Source organism: Ursus americanus, chromosome 19 (genome assembly GCF_024610735.1).
Source record: "Ursus americanus isolate L20-20 chromosome 19, mUrsAme1.1.p, whole genome shotgun sequence".
In the NCBI taxonomy this organism is placed as follows: Eukaryota; Metazoa; Chordata; class Mammalia; order Carnivora; family Ursidae; genus Ursus; species Ursus americanus.
The window spans coordinates 26,980,122-27,000,536 of record NC_142145.1 but is presented as its reverse complement, the minus strand read 5'-3'; the positions used below and the strand labels follow the sequence as shown (position 1 = coordinate 27,000,536).

Genomic DNA, 20,415 nt, shown 5'->3' with positions numbered 1-20,415 from the left:
GGGGGAGAAATGGATTTTTCACTTGAATTTTAGATTCCTCTGCTGTGGAATGTTTGCCTCCATCCGTTAAAAGGCAGCAGCATTTGTCCCGGGATCCACACCTGGAGAGAAGGACATTTCAGGGAAACGTTTATATGTTTGTTTCCTCCTCACTGGGAAAAAGGGCAGGTTGGTTTCCAGAAAATGAATTGCATACCCCTTGCCCTCCCCACATTCGCACCACACCCCTCAGCACTTCGTGCAGAAGCTGTGTGGAGTCTAAGAGAAAATGAGAAGATTCCACCCAGGAGCAGTCCCTTTGCTCTACTGTGTAGCAAGTTGACCCTCAGTTTTCAGTTTTAAGTGATACTATGTTGATCTTTTTCAGTTACAAATATTCCCAGAAATATTTCAGGGTGAGGGTAAGGGCTAGAACAGCCAGGGAAAGAAAAAGATGAACTTGCAGGATTGCCCCTGGGTACAGACCTTGGAACACAGCAGAAAAATGGCAAAGCTTCTGGCACCAAATCAAGAACAGAGAGGGGGGAGAGAGGGAGGAGAGGGGAGAAGGAGAGGGAGAGAAACATCAGCAGAGAGAGGCAGAGAGAGAGACAGAGAGAGAGGGAAAGAGAAAGAGACAGACAGACATCAGGTGCAGGACAGGGGACGGGTCCTCGGCAATGCTTTGGCCGGAGCTCCTGCAGTGGGAGGAGAAAGCCGAGGGCATGGGTATGCCAAGCGGGGTTCTGAGTATAAAACTGTTAAGTGCCTCCTCCCAGCACTATCTCCTCCTAGGCACCCTCCCTTTTACCAGAGCCCAGCAGCGCTTTATCAGCCGGCGCCTTCTGCCGCCGGGAAGCCAGCCGGAGCGTGAGTACCCTCCTCATTTCTATTCATTTCCAGCTGTCCCCTGTGGCCAGTTTGTCTGCTTACTCCTAACTGTTGCTCTTTCACCCTTTTCTTCTTTTTTTAATGGAGAAATATGCCTCATTTGGTTGCAACTGAGGAGACGCAGCAAAGTCAGAGTTCTGGGAGGCTGGAAAGCAATTTACCAAAGGCTTCTTCCTTAAACTCTGTGAGCCTCAGTTTCCTCATCTGCAAAATGGGGATAATGGCATTTACCCTCCTAGGACTTTTGCCCTGTCCTTGCTCCTGATTTCGGAAACTGGGTGAAAGCAGCCCCTGAGCTCCGTGTGCAAGAGGGGTTTGAGCCAGGAGCTACTTCATGGGCCAAATGATTCTGGGCTCATCAGTGCTGGATAGGGGTTGCAAAGTGTGTTCGTGAAATCATTGAGGGAAGTTGGAGACATATCAGTATGACTCAAAAAAAAGTGGGGTACGGGGAATGGCCCTTTGCAAATACGGCTCTGCGCACCTCGCTGCGTGTGCCGTCTTGCTGAAGGGAGTGTGCTAGCCAGCCCCTGGGAGAACTGGCGTCCACCACCACCCCACCCCCAGCTTCCATGCAGTTTCATTTCCTGGTGTGGAATTCAGACCCCAAGGCTTCTAGGAGTGGTGTCTTCAGAGGACAGAGAGTTTTCATCAGGAGACAGGAATACCTGACAGCATTGTCTTTGCTTCTGATTACAGCTTTGAAGAAAACTGAGCTGAGCACCTCCCACCACTTCGAACCAAAAACTACCTAAAACAAAGATTATTGTAAGTACCAAGTAAATGTCAGTGCTTAAATTCTCTTTGTGATAGAGCATTACTATTTAGATGTTTTCTTCTATATCTGTACCCAAAACTTTGTATTATTTTTTGACGTGAAACTTGAGCCACAGAAGATGGAAGACTTTCGGGTCTCTCCAATCGCACGGATTTCTAATGTACGCTGTTTTATTGCATATAATCAAATAGGGAATGTTGGTTGAACTGAAATCTTGGTATTATTTGTGTTAGAATAAGTACTGCTTCGTTTCACTAGTGATCTGGGCTATGAGGAGTGCTTTCTGATTCCTGCTGGAAAGCTCACCCGGTGCAGCTTCCAGAATATTCCTGGGATGTTCACTTTAGCACATACACACTTGTTGTGGACGTGTCAGTGATACGAAAGAATGAGGTTCACTCTGAGGTGCATGTCTGTCAGAAGAGCTCCCGCTTCCAGCAAGGGCTAGGGTCAAAGTGGGGGTGGCGGGGACTTTGGTTGTTGTTCGCCCCCATCCCAGGGTAATTTCAAGGCAGCCGTGAAGACAGCCTGTGTGCGCTATGTCACTGAGTCCTGACGCACACTGCAGACCCCATCACTCAGGAGCTGCTCCTTCACTGTTTACTTGAATAGACTCTCAGTGCCGTTAGTGTGCCTGGCTCCAAGAAGACAAAGAATCACCCAGGTTCCCTATTGCATAAAGCTGACTCTGCCGAGGAGACTTGGATGGTCCCCACTCGGAACCTCAGTTTTCTCTTCTATAAAGTGAAGGCTTGAGCTGTGTGCTCTTTACAACCTCACCTAGATCTCAAATGTCTCTCTCTGGGCTCTAAGAAAATATGATGGTGACTTCAAGGGACTGTGTCCCTAGATGTATGTGATTGTGGTGGGGGGGACAGGGAGGGGGCCCTTCAGGGGCCAAAGGGGTAAACACCGACACTGAGAGAACGTGACAGTCCCTGCTTGTCTCTTTCTTTCTTCTTTCCTTTTTTTTTTTTAAATGACATGTAAGATGAGAGCCCGACCACTGGTTTTTGTTAATGCTGTCCTTTATCAAACAAACAAAAATACTTCATCCAACCCACAGACACTTCTGTTGGTACTTAACTAGCCAGATAGTTTAACCATGGATAAACACACACACACCATTTTTTTTCTACGACACGTCAATAGTATTTTCCACAATTGCGGATTTTTCAAAGCAAGCCAGTAAAAGAAAGTAAAAATTAAATAAAGGAGGGACAAAAAAAAAAATACTACACACACACTTTTCTGGAACTTCTGAAGGAAGAATGATATCCTTGGATGCAACCGACTTTTTTTTTAAAAATAAAATTTACAAAAAGTTGCCACACTTGTTGCATTCAACTAAGAATTGTTTATTTTTAACAAGGTGATATCCAATATTTAACAATTCTTACTCTGATGCAAGAGAAAAGGTCATTTAGCAGTGTCTCAGATGGGCTCTCCTTGTGCATTGAGAGTGTGGCTTGTATCTTATTACAGAAAACAGAGCCCACCCCATCCATGCCTCTCCTATTCGTGCAGAACAAGGCTGAGGGAAATTGTTGCCTGGGCATTGGTCCCCAAGACGGAGCCCTAACGCTTTGCCTGAAGCATGTGGGAGCCTGAAGGCCACCCCTCCCTCTGGACAGGCTGCAGAGCTGCAAGCTCCTGCTGGCAGGGAAACGCAGCAGAACGGAATCTATGCGTTGGTCGTGCAGGATGGTTTCTATCATTTTTCCCTTTCATTTAAGCAAAGTAAAAATGAACGTTCCATGTCTGCAGTCAGCTCATTGTCTCTGCTTGCTGACGGGGAAGCCTGCCTTCTCCCTGGAGTCTCTGCTCCCCAGGACTCCCCTGGGCGCTCTCCGGCCTCCCTCCATCCTGCCCTTCTCGTGCTCATCCTGCTGATTCACTTCTTTTTGCCCTTTGTCAAGTATGGAGAGAAAGGAAGGATGAATGGACAGTCTCTGACGGGCGGCGCTGGGGACGCCCCTCGTGGTCCTCTTTGGAAGGACCCTCGTGGAGATAAGGCTGGCGAGGCCGCGCTCGGAGGCTTCGCCCGGCTCGGCTTGGCGTGGCCCCGGCCCACGGGGCGGCGCATCAGGTACGCTCCCTCGGTGCGGCCTCTGTCCCCGGGACCGCGGGCGCCTGCGCTCCAAGCTGGGCTGTGTCTTTTCGGCGCCGAGCCCGGGAAGTGGGGTCCTCACGCGCTGCGGCGTGGCGCCGCCTGGGCGGAGCGGCAAGCCCGGGAGTCGTGGTCCCGAAATTCACAGGACACTGAACTTGGGTTAGACGGGGGACCACTGAACTACTGAGTTCTGGGAACAGTGGAAAAACTAGGAAAATGGAGTCTGGGGTTTTAATCTTACCCTGCTGCTCCTTATTTAGAGCTTCTTGCCTTTTTTTCTTGTCTTTTTAGTTAAATCTAATGGCCAACTTAGATCTGAGAAATCCGAGCATCAGCAGAAGTCCCCTGCTGCATTGCCTTCTGATCAGAATTCTTACAGTTCTCCAAAGAACTGCCAACAGGCACGTGTGATAAAATTCTAGGGTGAACTACAACCTTGAAGTTACTGGTGTCTCATAAGCAGTTCTCATGCCTGAGTTCTGGAGCGAGCCCTCAGGATCTGAAGGGCTCTGGAAGTGCTCAGTAGTTCAGAATGAATAGTTCGTGGGCAGGCTCTGCCACAGCAGCCGCTGTCTGCTTAACCTGGGAGAGGAGCCCCCTCTCTTGGGCGTGGTACCCCAACAAACCATCCCAGCATGCGGGGACCGGGGAGACAAATGGCTAGAAGCCTTCTACATGCTGGGCTGTGGACTCAGACAAAATAACCCAGTCTTTCTTCCACTTTGGGTGGCTCGGCAAGGAGCTCAGGCCATGCTGGTTCTCGACCACGTCTGACCAGTTACAGTATCAGGTTTGGCATCTGAATCTCCAAATTCTCTGAGCTGATGGTGTACTTAAAACCCTCTAAAATAAATAAATATATGCCGGAAATTTCGAGAACATGAATTTGTTCACCTCGAAATAACCTAATTGCTTCTGTAGTTGATGGAAAAATGGTCGTGTTTTCATTCAGTGCTGCCTCCGTAGGAACGGATCTACTCAGTTGTAGAAACTCAAAGAAATTGTGTCTGAGCCTCTTGCCAGTTGCCTGGGGTGAAACCTGATGCCGCCCTTACATGGGTCCTGCTTTGCAAATGGGTCACTGGTGCTGAGGGAGGAGCTTGCTGAGCAATGTTGTCAGTAATGAGATTTAAAGAGGAAGACATAGGACAATAAATGATAGCTATCACTTAGATTATACAATAAAAGGTGGTTTTTCATAATTGCTTACAATTTGAATTGTTTTCTATGTTTCACTATGGGGCCAGCTGAGCTCCCTGTAGGCTAAGTTTTGGTTCCTGACCTCCAGCAGTCTTCAATTTAAGAACTTCTTAATGCCAGGGTTCATGGGCAATCTCACAAGTGCAGGTGTCTAACACTATTTTGCCAAGACGAAATGAGCTTGGTCTAGAATTCATTGCATAAATAGCTTCTGCTTTGTGTAATGATTAATGGGTGGCCATGGTTTAAAAGCAGGACACTGAGTCGGAGAGTGAAATAATGCAACTGAAGTGTGGTGTCTACTCAATAAAAAATCAGTTACACACATTGATTTTTGTACTGGGATTAACAAAAGCCCAAACTAGAGTCAGGATTGCAAAAACTAAAAATTTTAAAAAGGCATAAATTTGTTATTTGTTAATAGGTGTTTGTTGGCTGTGATAAATGCAACAAGGAGGGGGCCAAAACTAGCCATGAGAACCCCTTATTCACAGCCTGGCCACAGGGAGAAGATGAGCCGGTTTATCTGCATAGATTTGGGGTATTACCTTGGTCGTGGCTTCTATGCCTGTGGCTTCCACTTTCCACTGGCATCTTCTGGGTTCTGAGAGTTCTGATGTTTCCCTACTCCACACTTACCTGGCTGTGCTCTGGGCATTTCTTGCACGCTCACGGTGGTTTGCCAATGTCTTTCTCCCTTTGCCTCCCTCTGGGATTACGTCATTAACATTCTTTCGTATCTACCATTGGCACCGTGAAAACTTCATTTTTGTCTAGAGGGTACCATTCTGGGGATGTTGGCGCTGTCCTATCACACAGTTATCATGAGAAGCGAAGAGTCTTGTAGCGAACACAAGTTGTGGTTACAGTAGTATTTTCCTGAGACATGCTTACTATAATCGTGGATTGTATAGTCTTGTATTGTACAATTCTTAGATAACAACTTTTTGGTTTTCAACAGCTTGGTTCATTTTTACCTTTTCCAGTTTCTATACCTTGTGGAATATAATTCATGACTGTTTTTAAACACGTAAACAACAAATTCCAAAAATAAAGACTATCTGAGGCAGTTGCCCAGTGTGCGGCCATGTCAAGCAATCTTTGACTTGGAGCGTGTCTCTGAGGGGCTTTGCTTAGGCTGCGTCAACACACAAAGGCTGGTTAGTAAGTCACTCTGCCTTGTCAAACTTTTAAAAACAACACTTTTTTGGTAAAGTAGAATCTTAATTTTAAAAGGCTGCTTGGGACTTCTGGGCAAGGTGGTGGAGTAGGCAGACCCTAAGCTCACCTTGTCCCATGGATCCACCTAGAGAACGCTCATATCAGTGTAAATAACCCAGAAAACGATCCGAAGACTGACCGAACAAACCGCGGAACTAAATGCAGAGAAGAGGTCACATGGAAGTGGGCAGAAAGAGCGAAGATGCGGTCAGGAGCCTCACGGACCCACAGGTTGGCCCTCACCAGGAGGGAGCTGTGCACACAGAGAGGGGAGAGAAACAGACCCCCACACCAGGGAACCCACACAAGGAGGACGAATTCCTGTAACACTTAGTTTTAAAAACCAGAGGGGCTGAATTTCATGAGTTCTCACAACCAGCAGGACTTAAAACCTGAAATTTTAAAAATCAGTGGGCTTGGCTGTAGGAGAACAGAGAGGGAGAGAGGAAACGGAGGCCCCAGGCTTGCTTAAAGAAACAGCTTGACAAACAGCCCGGTGGAGACACAGCATAAAAGCAGCAGTTTGAAAAATGCCTGGGGCATACAGGAAGGACAACTATTTACTCATCTCAGAGCATGTCCTGGAGGGACAGAGGTCACTGGGGGACTCCTCCAGGAAGAAAGGGGCTGGCAGGCACCATTTCCCTCCCATGCCCCCCAGCATAAACACACAGCCGCCTGCAGGAACTGGCCTGCTGCTGACACTCTCCCCACTGCTCCTCTCCCTCCAGACAACCCTGCCTCATTCCCAGCATGCCGGGCCCCTTTTGGGTAGGAGGCCATTCAGTGCAGTGCCACAGGCCTGGCAGGGTGCAAGCAGCCCCCACAGGGACCAGCAGCACTCCAAAGTGACTCCTGCCCCGGGGAGAGGGGAAGATAACCACGCACACCGGTCAGACTGCAGCCCCAGCTGCAGTGGGCTGGGGGAAGACATCGGGTTGGACCATAGGCCCCGTCGACAACAGGCAAAGAAAGTCACTGCAGACGACCGGACTGAAGGAAAAGGGAGCTCAGTCACAACAGCTGAGTGCACACAACACACCTGGAAGACACCCCTGGAGCAGCAGGCTCTGGTGAACAGAGGACGAGGCACGGCCGGGCGCTGCAGACCCTCTCCAGAAGGCCATTACTTGCCAGTGCAGGAGACTCAGCTGACTTTCCTAATACAGAGACACAGATGCAGAGCCTTAGACAAAATGAGGAGACAGAGGAATATGTCCCAAATGAAAGAACAGGACAAAATCACAGCAAGGGATCAAAGCGAAATGGAGATGATAATGTGCCTGATAGAGAATTTAAAGAAATGATCGTAAAGATACTCACTGGACTTGAGGAAAGAATGAAGGACGTGTGAGACCCTTAATGATGAGATTAAAAAAAAAAAAAAGAACCAATCAGAGATGAGAATGTAATAAAGGAAATTAAAAATACACTAGATGAAATAAATAGACTAGAGGAAGCAGAAGAATGAATCAGTGACCTAGAGGACAGAGTAAAGGAAAGCAATCAAGCTAAGCAGGTAAAAGGGAGAAGAAAAAAAAAACATGCAAAATGAGAATAGACTTAGGGAACTCAGCAACACCACCAAGCATAATAACATTCACATTATAGGGATCCAGAAGAAGAAGAGGAAAAAAGAGGGTCAGAAATTTTATTTGAAGAAATAATAGCTGAAAAATGCCCAAATCTGGAGCAGGAAACAGAAATCCAGATCCAGGAGGCACAGAGAGCCCCCAAGAAAATCAAACCAAGGAGGTTCCCACAATGACGCATAGTAATTAAAATGGCAAAAAGTAGTGATAAAGAGAGAATTTTAAAAGCAGCAAGAGAAAAGAAAACACTTATATACAAGGGAAACCTCATAAGGCTATTAGCTGATTTTTCAACAGAAATTTTGCAGACGAGAAGAGAGGGGCATGATGTATTTGAAGTGCTGAAAGGAAAAAAGAACCTGCGGCCAAGAATACTCTCTCCAGCAAGGCTGTCATTCAGAATAGAAGGAGAGATAAAGAGCTTCCCAGACAAACAAAAGTTAAAGAAATTCATGAACACTAAACCAGTCCTACGAGAAATATTAAAGGAGACTCTTTGAGTGAAAAGGAAGGACCATAATCAAGAGAAAGGAAAGTAGGAAACGCAAGAGCAGTAAAAATAAATATATCTGTAAAAATCAGTCAAAGGACTCACAAAATAAAAGGATGTAAAATATGACACCATATACCTAAAATATGGTGCCTAGTGGAGTAAAGAATGGGTTCAAACTTAAGTAACCATCAACTTAATATAGACCACTATATACAGAAGACGTTATATACGAACTGAATAGTTACCACAAATCAAAACCAGTAATAGATTTGCAAAAATTAAAGAGAAAGGAATCCAAATATATCACTAAAGGCCAACTAATCATGAGAGAGGAGAACAAGAAAAGAAAGGAACAGAGAAGAACTACAAAAACAACCATAAAACAAGGAACAAAATGGCAATAAATACATACCCATCAATAATTACTTTGAATGTAAATGGACTAAATGCTCCAACCGAAGACATAGGGCGGCAGAATGGATTAAAGAAGAAGAAGAGGAAGAAGAAGACCCCTCTATATGCTGCCTACAAGGGACTCATCTCAGACCTAAACACATGTACAGATTGAAAGTGAAGGGATGAAGAAATTTATCATGCAAATGGATGTGAAAAGAAAGCTGGGGTAGCGATACTTATATCAGACAAAATAATATTTAAAACAAAGATGGTAACAAGAGACAAAAAAAGAACACTATACAATAATAAAGGGAACAATCCAACAAGAAGATATAACAATTGTAAATATTTATGCATCCAACATGGGAGCACCCAAATACTTAAAACAGTAACGAACATAAAGGAACTAGTTGATAGTAATACAATAATAGAAGGGCATGTTAACACCCCACTTAACATCAGTGGACAGATCATCCAAACAGAAAATCAACAAGGAAACAGTGGCTTCGAATGACACACTGGATCAGATGGATTTTAACAGATATAGTCAGAACATTCCATTCTAAAACAGCAGAATACACATTCTTTTAAAGTGCACATGGAACATTCTACAGAATAGATCACATATTACGCCACAAAACAAGTTTCAACAAATTCAAAAAGACTGAAATCATACCATGCATTTTTTCTGACCACAACACTATGAAACTAGAGTCAATCACAAGAAAAAATCTGGAAAAGATCACAAATACATGGAAGTTAAATAACATGTTATTAAACAATGAATGGCTCAACCAAGGAATCAAAGAGGAAATCAAAAAATACATGGAGACAAATGAAAATGAAAACACAAGGGTCTGAAATCTTTGGGACGCAAAAGCATTTCTCTTATTTATTTATTTATTTATTTATTTATTTATTTATTTATTTGACAGAGATAGAGACAGCCAGCGAGAGAGGGAACACAAGCAGGGGGAGTGGGAGAGGAAGAAGCAGGCTCATAGCGGAGGAGCCTGATGTGGGGCTCGATCCCAGAACGCCGGGATCATGCCCTGAGCCGAAGGCAGATGCTTAACTGCTGTGCCACCCAGGCGCCCCTACAAAAGCATTTCTAAGAGGGAAGTTCATAGCAACACAGGCCAACTCAAGAAGCAAGAAAAATCTCAAATAAGCAACCTAATATTATACCTAAAGGAGTTAGAAAAAGAACAAACAAAACCCCAAATCAGTAGAAGGAAGGAAAAAATAAAGATTAGAGTAAAAATAAATGATATAGAAATTTAAAAAACAATAGAACAGATTGATGATACCAGGAGCTGGTTCTTTGAAAAGATCAACAAAATTGATAAACCTTGAGCCAGACTCATCAAGAAAAGAGAGAGAGGATTCAAATAAACAAAATCACAAAAGAGGAGAAATAACAACGGACACCACAGAAATACAAAAGATTATAAGAGAATATTATGAAAAACTACAGGCTGACAATCTGGACAACCTAGAAGAAACAGATAAAACTCCTAGAACATATAACCTCCAAAAACTGAATCAGGAAGAAATTGAAAATTCGAACAGACTGATTATTGGCAATGAAATTGAATCAATGACCAACAAACAAAAGTTCAGGATCAGATGCCTTCACAGGTGAATTCTACCGAACATTTAAAGAAGAGTTAAAATCTATTCTTCTCAAACTATTCCAAAAAATAGAAGAGGAAGGAAAACTTCCAAATTCATTCTAGGAGGCCCACATTACCTTGATAACAAAACCAGATAAAGACCCTACAAAAAAGAGAACGATAGGCCAATATCCTAATGAACATAGATGCAAAAGTCCCCAACAAAATATTAGCAAACAAATCCAACAATACATTAAAAAATCATTCACCACAATCAAGTGGGATTTATTCCTGGGATGCAAGTGCGGTTCAAAATTCAAAAATCAATCACCATGATACATCACATCAATCAAAGAAAGGATTTAGAAAACCACATATGATCATTTCAATATATGCAGAAAAAGTGTTCGACAAAGGACAACACCCATTCGTGATTAAAAAAAAAAACTCTCAACAAAGTAGGTTTAGAGAGAACATACCTCAACATAATAAAGGCCATATATGAAAAACCCACAGCTAACATCGTACTCAATGTGAAAAATTGAGAGCTTTCCCCTAAGACCAACAAGACAAGGACGTCCATCTCATCACTTTTATTCTACATAGTAGTGGAAGTCCCAGCCACTACAGACGATAAAAAGAGAAAAAGGGCATCCAAATTGGTAAGGAAGAAGTAAAACTTTCACTATTTGCAGATGATATGATACTATATGTAGAAAACCTTAAGGACTCCACCAAGAAAACTGCTAGAACTGATCAATGAATTTAGTAAGATCCCAGGATACAAAATCAATGTACAGAAATCTGTTGCACTTCTATACACCAATAATGAAGCAAGAGAAAGAGAAATTAAGAAAGCAATCCCATTTATAATTGCACCAAAAATAATAAAATACCTAGAAATAAGCTTAACCAAGGAGGTAGAAGACCTATACCCTGAAAACTACAAAATATTGATGAAAGAAATTGAAGATGATACAAACAATGGAAAGATATTCCATTCTCATGGATTGAAAGAAAAAATATTGTTAAAATGTCCATACTACCCAAAGACATCTACCGATTTAATGCAATCAATAACAAAATACCAAGAGCATTCTTCACAGAACTAGAACAAATAATATTAAAATTTGTATGGAACCACTAAAGGCCTGGAATAGCCAAAACAACCTTGAAAAAGAAAAACAAAACTGGAGGCATCACAATTTCAAATTTCAAGTTATACTGCAAAGCTGTAGTGATCAAAACAGTATGGTACTGGCACAAAAACAGACCCAAAACTCAATGGAACGGGATAGAAAGCCTAGAAATAAACCCATGATTATATGGTCAGTTAATCTTCAACAAAAGAGGCAAGAATATGCCACGGGAAAAGACAGTCTTTTCAACAAACTGGTGGTGGGAAAACTGGTCAGCTACATGCAGAAGAATGAAACCGGACCACTTGCTTACACCATACACAAAAATAAACTCAAAATGGATTAAAGACCTAAATGTGAGACCTGAAACCATAAAAATCCTAGAAGAGGCAGGAATTTTTCTGACATTGACATTTCCAGATATGTTTCCTGAGGTAAAGGAAATAAAAGCAAAAATAAACTCTTGGGACTACATCAAAATAAAAAGCTTCTGCACAACAAAGAAATCAACAAAACTAAACGACACCCTACCGAATAGGAGGAGATATTTGCAAATGATATAACGGATAAAAGGTTAGTATCGAAAGTATATAAAGAACTTATACAATTCAAAATAATTCATTTAAAAAATATGGGTAGAAGACATGAAAAGACATTTCTCCAAAGAAGACATACAGATGGCCAACAGACACATGAAAAGAGGCTCAACATCACTCATCATCAGGGAAAATCAAAACCGCAATGAGATACCACCTCACACCTGTCAGAATGGCTACAATCAAAAACAGAAAAACAACAGGTGTTGGTGAGGATGTGGAGGAAGAGGAACCGTCATGCGCTGTTGCTGGGAATGCAGACTGGTACAGCCACTGTGGAAAACAGTATGGAGGTTCCTCAAAAAGTTAAAAATAGAACTACCCTATGACCCAGTAATTGCACTACTTGGTATTTACCCAATGAATACAAAAACACGAATTTGAAAGGACATATGAACCCCTATGTTTATTGCAGCATTGTTTACAATAGCCAAATTATGGAAGGAGCCCAAGTGTCCATCCATGAATGGATAAAGAAGATGTGGGACGTATACAATGGAATATTATTCAGTCATAGAAAGGAATGAAATCTTGCCATTTGCAACAACATAGATAGAGCTAGAGAGCATAGTGCTGAGTGAAATAAGTCCGTCAGAGAAAGACAAATACCATATGATTTCACTCATATGTGGAATTTAAGAAACAAAACAAGCAAACAAAAGAAAGAAAAAGACACAAACCAAAAGCAGACTCTTAACCGTAGAGAACAAAGTAATGGTTGCCAGAGGGGAGGTGGGTGGGGGGATGGGTGACACAGGGAAAGGGGACTAAGAGTACAATTATCGTGATGAGCACTGAGTAACGTATAGGATTGTTGAATCACTATATTGTACACCTGAAACTATAACGCTGTATGTTAACTACACTGGAATTAAAATTAGAACCTTCATTTCACAAAAGGCTGCTCGTCTTGACAGTAGCTGTCTGGTCAGCATTAGGGAGCACCATTTTGTAGCCCGACTGGCTCCTTTGGCCGACAGCGTGAGGCTTAAGTACTTGGTCTTGGCTCTTCCTCTATCAGTATTTGACTGAGAATATTGACATTAAATATTTTTCAGTCTTTTCCACTAGACTGAGCTCTTGGAGTACAGGATGTAGGTGCCCAATGAATATTTGTTGAACTAGAAACTGGACCTTACGAAACTCAAGGCCAGAACCTTCTCATGGTAGCATGAAAGACAGTGATGACAAAAGTAGTACATGTTTCCAGAGGAAGTTGGCGCGTTCTTAGTCCCCTGGGATGTCATGATACAAATGAAGTGCTTTTAAACTCAGCCCCTGTGGCTACTGCGACCAGGCTGCTGCTGGCCCATCTGCAGTCTCTGCGTTAGGATGCTCATGAGCTCTGTCCTTTCTTCAAGGAGCCGGAGGAAGAGATAACCATGGAGGACAGTCCCACTATGGTCAAAATGGACCAGGGTGAAAATGAGATTTTACCAAGTCCAAGAAGAAGGTACCTTCCCAAGGCACTTGGCTACATCACCGGTGATATGAAAGAATTTGCCAGCTGGCTTAAAGGTATTTACGCTTCCATCCCTTGGAGAGATGGGGGAGGAGCTTTGGGGAAAAGGCTTGCTGGTTCCTCTACTCGTATCTTTCGTTAGAGTCCCCTGCCTTCTGTCAATCTGTCTCCTCTCCAGTTTTTAACTTTTTATCTTTTTTAAAGATTTTGTTTATTTTTTAAAGATTTATTTGTTTATTTGAGAGAGAAAGAGAGAGCACGAGCAGGGGAGAGGCAGAGGGAGAGGGACAGAGAGAATCTCAAGCAGACTCCCCTCTAAGCATGAAGCCTGACACGGGGCTTGATCCCACAACTCTGAGATCAGGACCTGAGCCAAAATCAAGAGTCGGATGCTGAACTGACTGAGCCACCCAGGTGCCCCAAGATTTTATTTTTTAGTAATCTCAGTACCCAACATGGGGCTCGAACTTACAATCCCAAAATCAAGAGTCACACGTTTTAACTGACTGAGCCAGCCAGGCGCCCCTAATTTTTTATCTTCTCACCTGCAAGCCTCTTCAAATATTTTTTTATGGAGATAGTGCCTAGGGCCAGGGCCCTACTCATATTAGAGGAAGGCACCTGTCTCCATCCCATAATTTCAGCATAATGTCAATTCAGCATTCAGAATTTTTACTGTTAGTAGTTCATTTCTTTAGCTGAACAGTGTGTACCTCTGAGCATCATAAAGAAGTGAATTCAGTGCTTTCTGCAGTGGAGATTCTAGTAAGGGCAGTGTGGCTTGAGCAGAAAGAAACTGGAGGTTTTCCGGGATCTGGGTACCACTAAAGGGGAAATGGCTCAGAGGGAAAAAGTTTCCAGGAATATCACAGATTTGTTTCACCTTTCTCAGAGGGGATTTTGATGATTTTACTCTGGGTGGGCACCTTGACTTATCACTTCCTTAGCCCTGCCCATCTCATCTCTTCTAGACAAACCACAGGTGCTCCAGTTCATTGACTGGGTTCTTCGGGGCATATCCCAAGCGGTGTTCGTCAGCAACCCCATCAGTGGAATCCTGATTCTGGTGGGACTCCTGGTCCAGAATCCCTGGTGGGCTCTCAATGGCTGTGTGGGAACAGTGGTCTCCACACTGACAGCCCTACTGCTTGCTCAGGACAGGTAGGTACATCCACCCACGCCAGCTCTTCTTTGCAAATCAGTGACTTTGGGCATCAGTGACAAAGCCCCACCCTTCCCAGCAAAACCCTCCTAATTCTGCAGAACCCTCTATTTGTCTGGAGTCAGAGGTCAGGGGATTATTTATATCCTTTTTTATTTCTCTTTAATCATTCACTATATCATTCTTCTTCAATGATTAATCAATTATTTTTCATCAGCATTTTGTTTGGGCAAAAATACATATGAGTTCTTTTTTTTAGATTTATTTATTTATTTCAGAGAGAGAGAGAAAGCACGAGTGGGGGGAGTGGTGGAGGGAGAGGGAGAAGCAGGCTCCTCACTGAGCAGGGAGCCCAACACAGGGCTCGATCCCAGGATCCCGAGATCATGACCTGAGCCAAAGGCAGACACTTAACTGACTGAGCCACCCAGGCGCCCCATGCATATGAGTTCTTGAAAAGTCTTGGTGACTTAAAAACCCCACCATTATATCCCATTATATATTGTTTCCATGCTTAGTTTAGCGAATTCATTCTTTATAGACAGAGCAAATGTTAGCTCAGTTTCTAGAGATGAATAATCCCAAATTCCAAGTTAATTAGTTCCGACTTAAGAAGCGTTGGTGTGTCTTCTGAACTATGTGTTGGGTTAAAAATAGCACGTACTTTATAAATTGATCTGTCATTGAGGAAGTGACAAGCGGACTCACACCATGAGATTAGACAGCTCCTGACTTCCTAGCGTCGTCGGGGAGGCTGCTGGTCTTGTAGGAGTCCAGAGTCAACGTGTGAGCACCAGTGGGTGGTCATTACACAACTCAGCTCTTGTACCGTTTACTGTAAATTACCTAAGGAGCTTCTCAGAGAGAGAATGCGAAAATGTTCCACTTTCCCGTCAGGTCCAAAGGGCCTCATTTGCTCTGCATAGGTTAGGTTACATCCTTTTCCAATGCACATCAGGAAACAGTGCCTCCAGTTTGGACGGTGGCCCAGGATTGTGCCATATTCAATATCCCTTCACTCTTCTGTTCCAGCGGAAAATGACCCATTTTCCTCATCAGGTATTATTTAGAAGGCAAGCCATATTTACACGTGTTGGTTTTCAAATCTCTTTTACTTTCCTCCGTCCTAAAGGACCGCATTAAAATAGCAGTCCTGTTTTAAGTGAATACGCATCTTGTGTTGTTTTAACTATGGCGTTCCACAGCTTGCAGACGTGCCGTCAAAGCAACGGCCGCCAAGCATTAAATCGGCAAGTCCCTTGTTGCAAAGGCGCGTCTCTGCCTAGCTGTCCACTGTCCTCATGTACATTCCCAAATTCTAGAAGAGAGTATCACTTCCAGGGTTAAACCAGCAAAAATCCCATCATTTCCTACAAGTCCCAAAAGATGAGTTAAGGAAGACAATAGGTCAACCTTCAGAAGTGAGGTTAAATGCTGAGAAGCAAAAAGGAACCCAAGAATGGATCGGGTGTTAAATACGCAAAGATGGAACGCTCTGCCCAGCAGAAGTAACTGTTTTTCTTTGCAATGACTTGGAAATGTGGATTTGGAGGCCGCAAAACGGAAGCACAGAAAAACGGACATGCACGCTAAGTTGGAAGATCCATGTTTTTAAGGTCACTAAGGCTACGAAAGTGAGTTTACAGTTGGACAATCTTACATCTCTCACCAAGTTTCATGGAAGAGCTCTGTTCAGATCAAAGGCCCCTAGTGACACCGAAGAAGCAACTTTCTGGAGGAAAGGCTACAGGACGCAAACAAGCACCTCGCTTGTTCCCCTTTCTGCCCCTGCCCGCTGGGATCCTGTCTTGCTAGGACGCCTCCGTGGGGGGTTGTTCTAGATGCACATTTGTGTTTTATCCTTATCTATGTATATTTCTTTTTTTCACGATTTGGCTTTTACGGCCTTTGAAAGACATTTCTAAATATAATCTCATTTTTTAATGTGAATATGATCTGAAAGTTACAAGTATCATTTACGTGCAAGTCCAGCCAACGTCCACCCGGATGTGTCCACGCTGTGCCTCTCGCCCGCAGGTCGGCGATCGCCGCGGGACTCCAGGGCTACAACGCCACGCTGCTGGGAATCCTCATGGCTGTCTTTTCAGACAAGGGCAACTATTTCTGGTGGCTGTTATTCCCTGTGTCTGCTATGTCCATGACTTGGTAAGTTGTACCTGGTTTTCAAAATGCCTTTAAAAATATAATGTATGGGGGAGGAGGGAATGAGGAGTTACTGTTTAATGGGTACAGAGTTTCAGTTTTGCAAGATGAAAAATGTTGCAGGAATGGACGGCAGCGATGGTCATACAACAAAGCGAAAGAACTGAATACAAGTGAACTGCGGACTTTAAAATGTTAAAGTGTCAATTTGATGCCACGTATGTATAACAATTTTTAGAAAAATGATTTTTTAAATTAGATTCAGGTTATGTCTCTTGGAAACGGGAAGCATCAAACACACCGCTGCGTGTGACCCTTCGCACATACCTTGTCCCCCCCACCCCCCAAGATCCTGATGTAATTGGTCTGGGGTGTTGCCTGGGCACTGAGAGTTTTAAAGGCTCCCAGGGGTTTCTAAAGTACAACCAGATTTGAGAACCACGCCCTCCATCAGTGGTCCTCAAGCGTGCACACCACCGAATCACCCGCAGAGCTTGTGAAAACACAGCCTGCTGCTCCCCACCGCCGCCCACGCAGGCCTCCTGATTCAGTCCGTCTGGGATTGGGATGAAGTCTGAGAATTTGCATTTCTAACTAGTTCCCAGGTGATGGGGCTGATCCAGGGGCTACAATTTGAGAACCACCGTATGTGCCTATACGAACTCTCCTTACCCACCTGCCACTGCTGCCTTCAAAGAATTTCTTTACTGAATTCAATTCCTTTTTTTTAAACCCTAAATCCTTCAAATACATTTCTTCAGTCCTTTTTGTTTGTTTTTTGGAAGCATACGTTTCCTTCTTCCCATGGCACATTTAGAATATAAAGCACGAATATCCACACGAAGGAGTAGTGTAGCCCACCCTGGGTAGTGTCTACAGGGCCCCCCACCCTGGCACCCACAGACAGTCTGCGGGCAGAGCCTATCTGTGCAGGAAGTAATTTCCGACCATTTCTGAAGAACAGGCTCAAGGACAGGAGGTGGGTCATGTGCAGGGACTCCCACACCCCCTCCCATAATCTGGAGTTCTGACCTTAGTGATGGGCCAACAAGGGAGAGCACAAAAGGGGCCCAGAGACTATCTAATCTAATCTAATCCAGTCTCCCAGGTTACAGACAAGGAAATGGAGGAGGAGTTCCTTGCCAAAAGTCACACAGTTCACCAACTGCTCCTGACTTAAAGCGGCTCCTCCCCTCCCCTTCCCACCCCAAGTTTAAGATCTTTTCCCTCCAGCCCACACCACCTTACACCCTCCCTTGGATAATTGTTTCTCTTTTTCAAAAACAGATATACTAAAGACTCATGAAGATGATATAGAAATTCAAGATGGTGGTTGCCTCTGGTGGGGAGGGAGGGGCTTAGGATCAAGTAGGTTACACAGGGGGCTCTAACTGTGTGGATATGTTTTACTTCATGTCTGAAATACTTCAAAAATATTTCTAAAACCTAGATTTCATAAGTCTCTGTGAGCAGCCCAGAGTATAATTTTTCAAAAGCCAAATAAGCTAAGAGTTGATTTTTGACTTAATGTAAGAATTATTCTCTGACAGGATTTATTCCACGTGTGTTTGGTTTTTTGTTTCAGTTTGGTTTTTTGGTTTTCTTTCTTTGTCCCCGTGAAAAGTTTGCTGAAACAACAGCATGTTAGCCTTTTGCCCATGAAACAAAGCCTCTCCTCAGTGTAGAGATTCAGTTTGTCAACTGACTTGTCTCATGCGTGTTCTTCCGTTCTGTTCTGTGGTTGTTGTTGTTATTAGTCCAGTTTTCTCAAGCGCGTTGAACTCCTTGTTCTGCAAATGGGACCTCCCCGTCTTCACTCTGCCCTTCAACATGGCGTTGTCAATGTACCTATCGGCCACAGGACATTACAATCCATTCTTCCCAAGCAAATTGATCAGACCCATAACCGCGGCTCCCAATGTCACCTGGCCTGACCTCAGTGCCCTGCAGGTAAGATACACTGTCTTCTCGCATTCCTTCCGGACTCTGGAAGACACTCAGTGTCCTCTGGCTTAATTGTTCTTGGGCATCAGAGCCTGACGGAGACTCGGCTTGCTGTCTTCCTCTTGCCCCCAAACCATGTGTTCTACTCCGAAGCTTTGGGCTCTAAGGGTTTGTTTATTATTATTATTGACGTATAGATAACATACAGTGTTATATTAGTTTCAGGTGTACAATATAATGTTTCAACAATTCTATACATTACTCAGTGCTCATCAAGATACATGTACTCTTAGTCCCCTTCACCTACTTTCCCCATCCCCCCACCCATCTCCCTCTGGTAACCACCAGTTTGTTCTCTGTAGTTAAAGGTCTGGTTTTTTATCTCTTTTTTTCTTGTTTCTAAAGGGTTTTTTTAAATGACTGATCAATGCTAAGTTTCCCCTTCTTTTCTTAAAATCCAGTCCAGAGTATAGCTCCTTTGGAAATCAAAGGCTCTGTTTCAAACTTGCCTCTTCTTTGGGTGGATGGAATGGAGGCCAGCCCTTGAGGAAGGGCCTCCAGCCTGGAGTTCAGGCCTCCATGACCTGCCTCCTCTGATCAAAAGAACCGGCAGCTTACTGTTAGGTCTCATTAAAGAACCTCTCTATTCTGCTTTTTCTTTTGGTAGATCTCAAAGAATATGTACAATAATTCATGGTTCTCGAGCTTCGGTAGCCATCAGAATCATTGTTTTTAAACAGCAATACAAGCTCCATCTAAGACTCCCCAGATCATAATCTCTGGGGATGGGGCCGAGGAACCTGTGTTCACAAGCTGCCCAAATAATGGTGATGTGCGCCAGGGCTTGAGAACCACTATCCTGGGATGTATTGTACGTATCTCTTTACAGGTGTGCACAGAGAGAGTCGCCATTTTTGGAAACCCGGTTAACCTAAATCACATGCCAGCTCTTCCTGTGATGTTTATTTAATTATTTAATATTTCTGTTAACGGTTTCTTGACTAAGAGAACAATTAAAATCAGAGGAAATCAAACAAACGAAAAGCACCTTTTTTGATGTGCAAAAGGCTGGCTTTCCCGCTCTCAGGTCACAAACCCCATTTTGCTGTCCTCTGTGGAGCCATCAAAACCCGTGAGGAGCTCAGGCAGGCTTTTCTTTACATTCTTGCCCAGAAAATAAATGGGAGCATTTGGGAATAACTTAGAAAATCAAATGCTTATTTGAAAAATAATACTATAGTGTTAATTGATCTAAAACTGACCTGACCAATACAATAGCTATTAGCCCCACGTGGCTATTTTAATTTAAATGTGAAATTCATTACAATGAAATAAAATTAAAACTTCAGTTTCTTAGCCTTACCAGCCACACTTCAGCCGCTCAGTAGCCACCTATGGAATATTCCACCACCGTGGAAGTTCTGCGGGACGGAGCAGATCTGCGGAAGTGGAGTCTTGTTCTCCTCACTCTGAGCTACCAGCTCAACGTCGGCACCTCCCTTCCCATCTCCCCCAACTCCCCGCCTCCCTGGCTACCTGAGGGATAGTTCTGCCATCAGTTCTGCCTATGCAGTCTTTGCCCGTGTCAAGTTCCCCAGTCTAGACAAACAGGAAATGATCTTGTGTAGACCTGAAGATCCACTGTGAGCTGGAAGATTCAGGGTCCCTCT

General features: G+C 43.7%; 1 protein-coding gene across 2 annotated transcripts in view; it reads left to right on the top strand.

Moving 5' to 3' along the window:
* Nucleotides 1-627: 627 nt before the first annotated feature.
* SLC14A1 (solute carrier family 14 member 1 (Kidd blood group)) overlaps nucleotides 628-20,415 on the top strand; it is a 30,494-nt gene continuing 10,706 nt past the window's right edge. The window contains exons 1-6 of one of the 2 annotated variants that reach the window (XM_045789983.2): nucleotides 628-849; nucleotides 1,570-1,638; nucleotides 13,376-13,532; nucleotides 14,448-14,637; nucleotides 16,676-16,804; nucleotides 18,559-18,751. In XM_045789983.2, the coding sequence (XP_045645939.1) occupies nucleotides 13,397-13,532; nucleotides 14,448-14,637; nucleotides 16,676-16,804; nucleotides 18,559-18,751 (648 nt within the window). In that variant the 5' untranslated portion in view covers nucleotides 628-849; nucleotides 1,570-1,638; nucleotides 13,376-13,396. Of the gene's footprint in view, nucleotides 850-895; nucleotides 1,055-1,569; nucleotides 1,639-13,375; nucleotides 13,533-14,447; nucleotides 14,638-16,675; nucleotides 16,805-18,558; nucleotides 18,752-20,415 lie in introns of those variants that run through there. The other variant, XM_045789984.2, reaches the window with a different exon arrangement.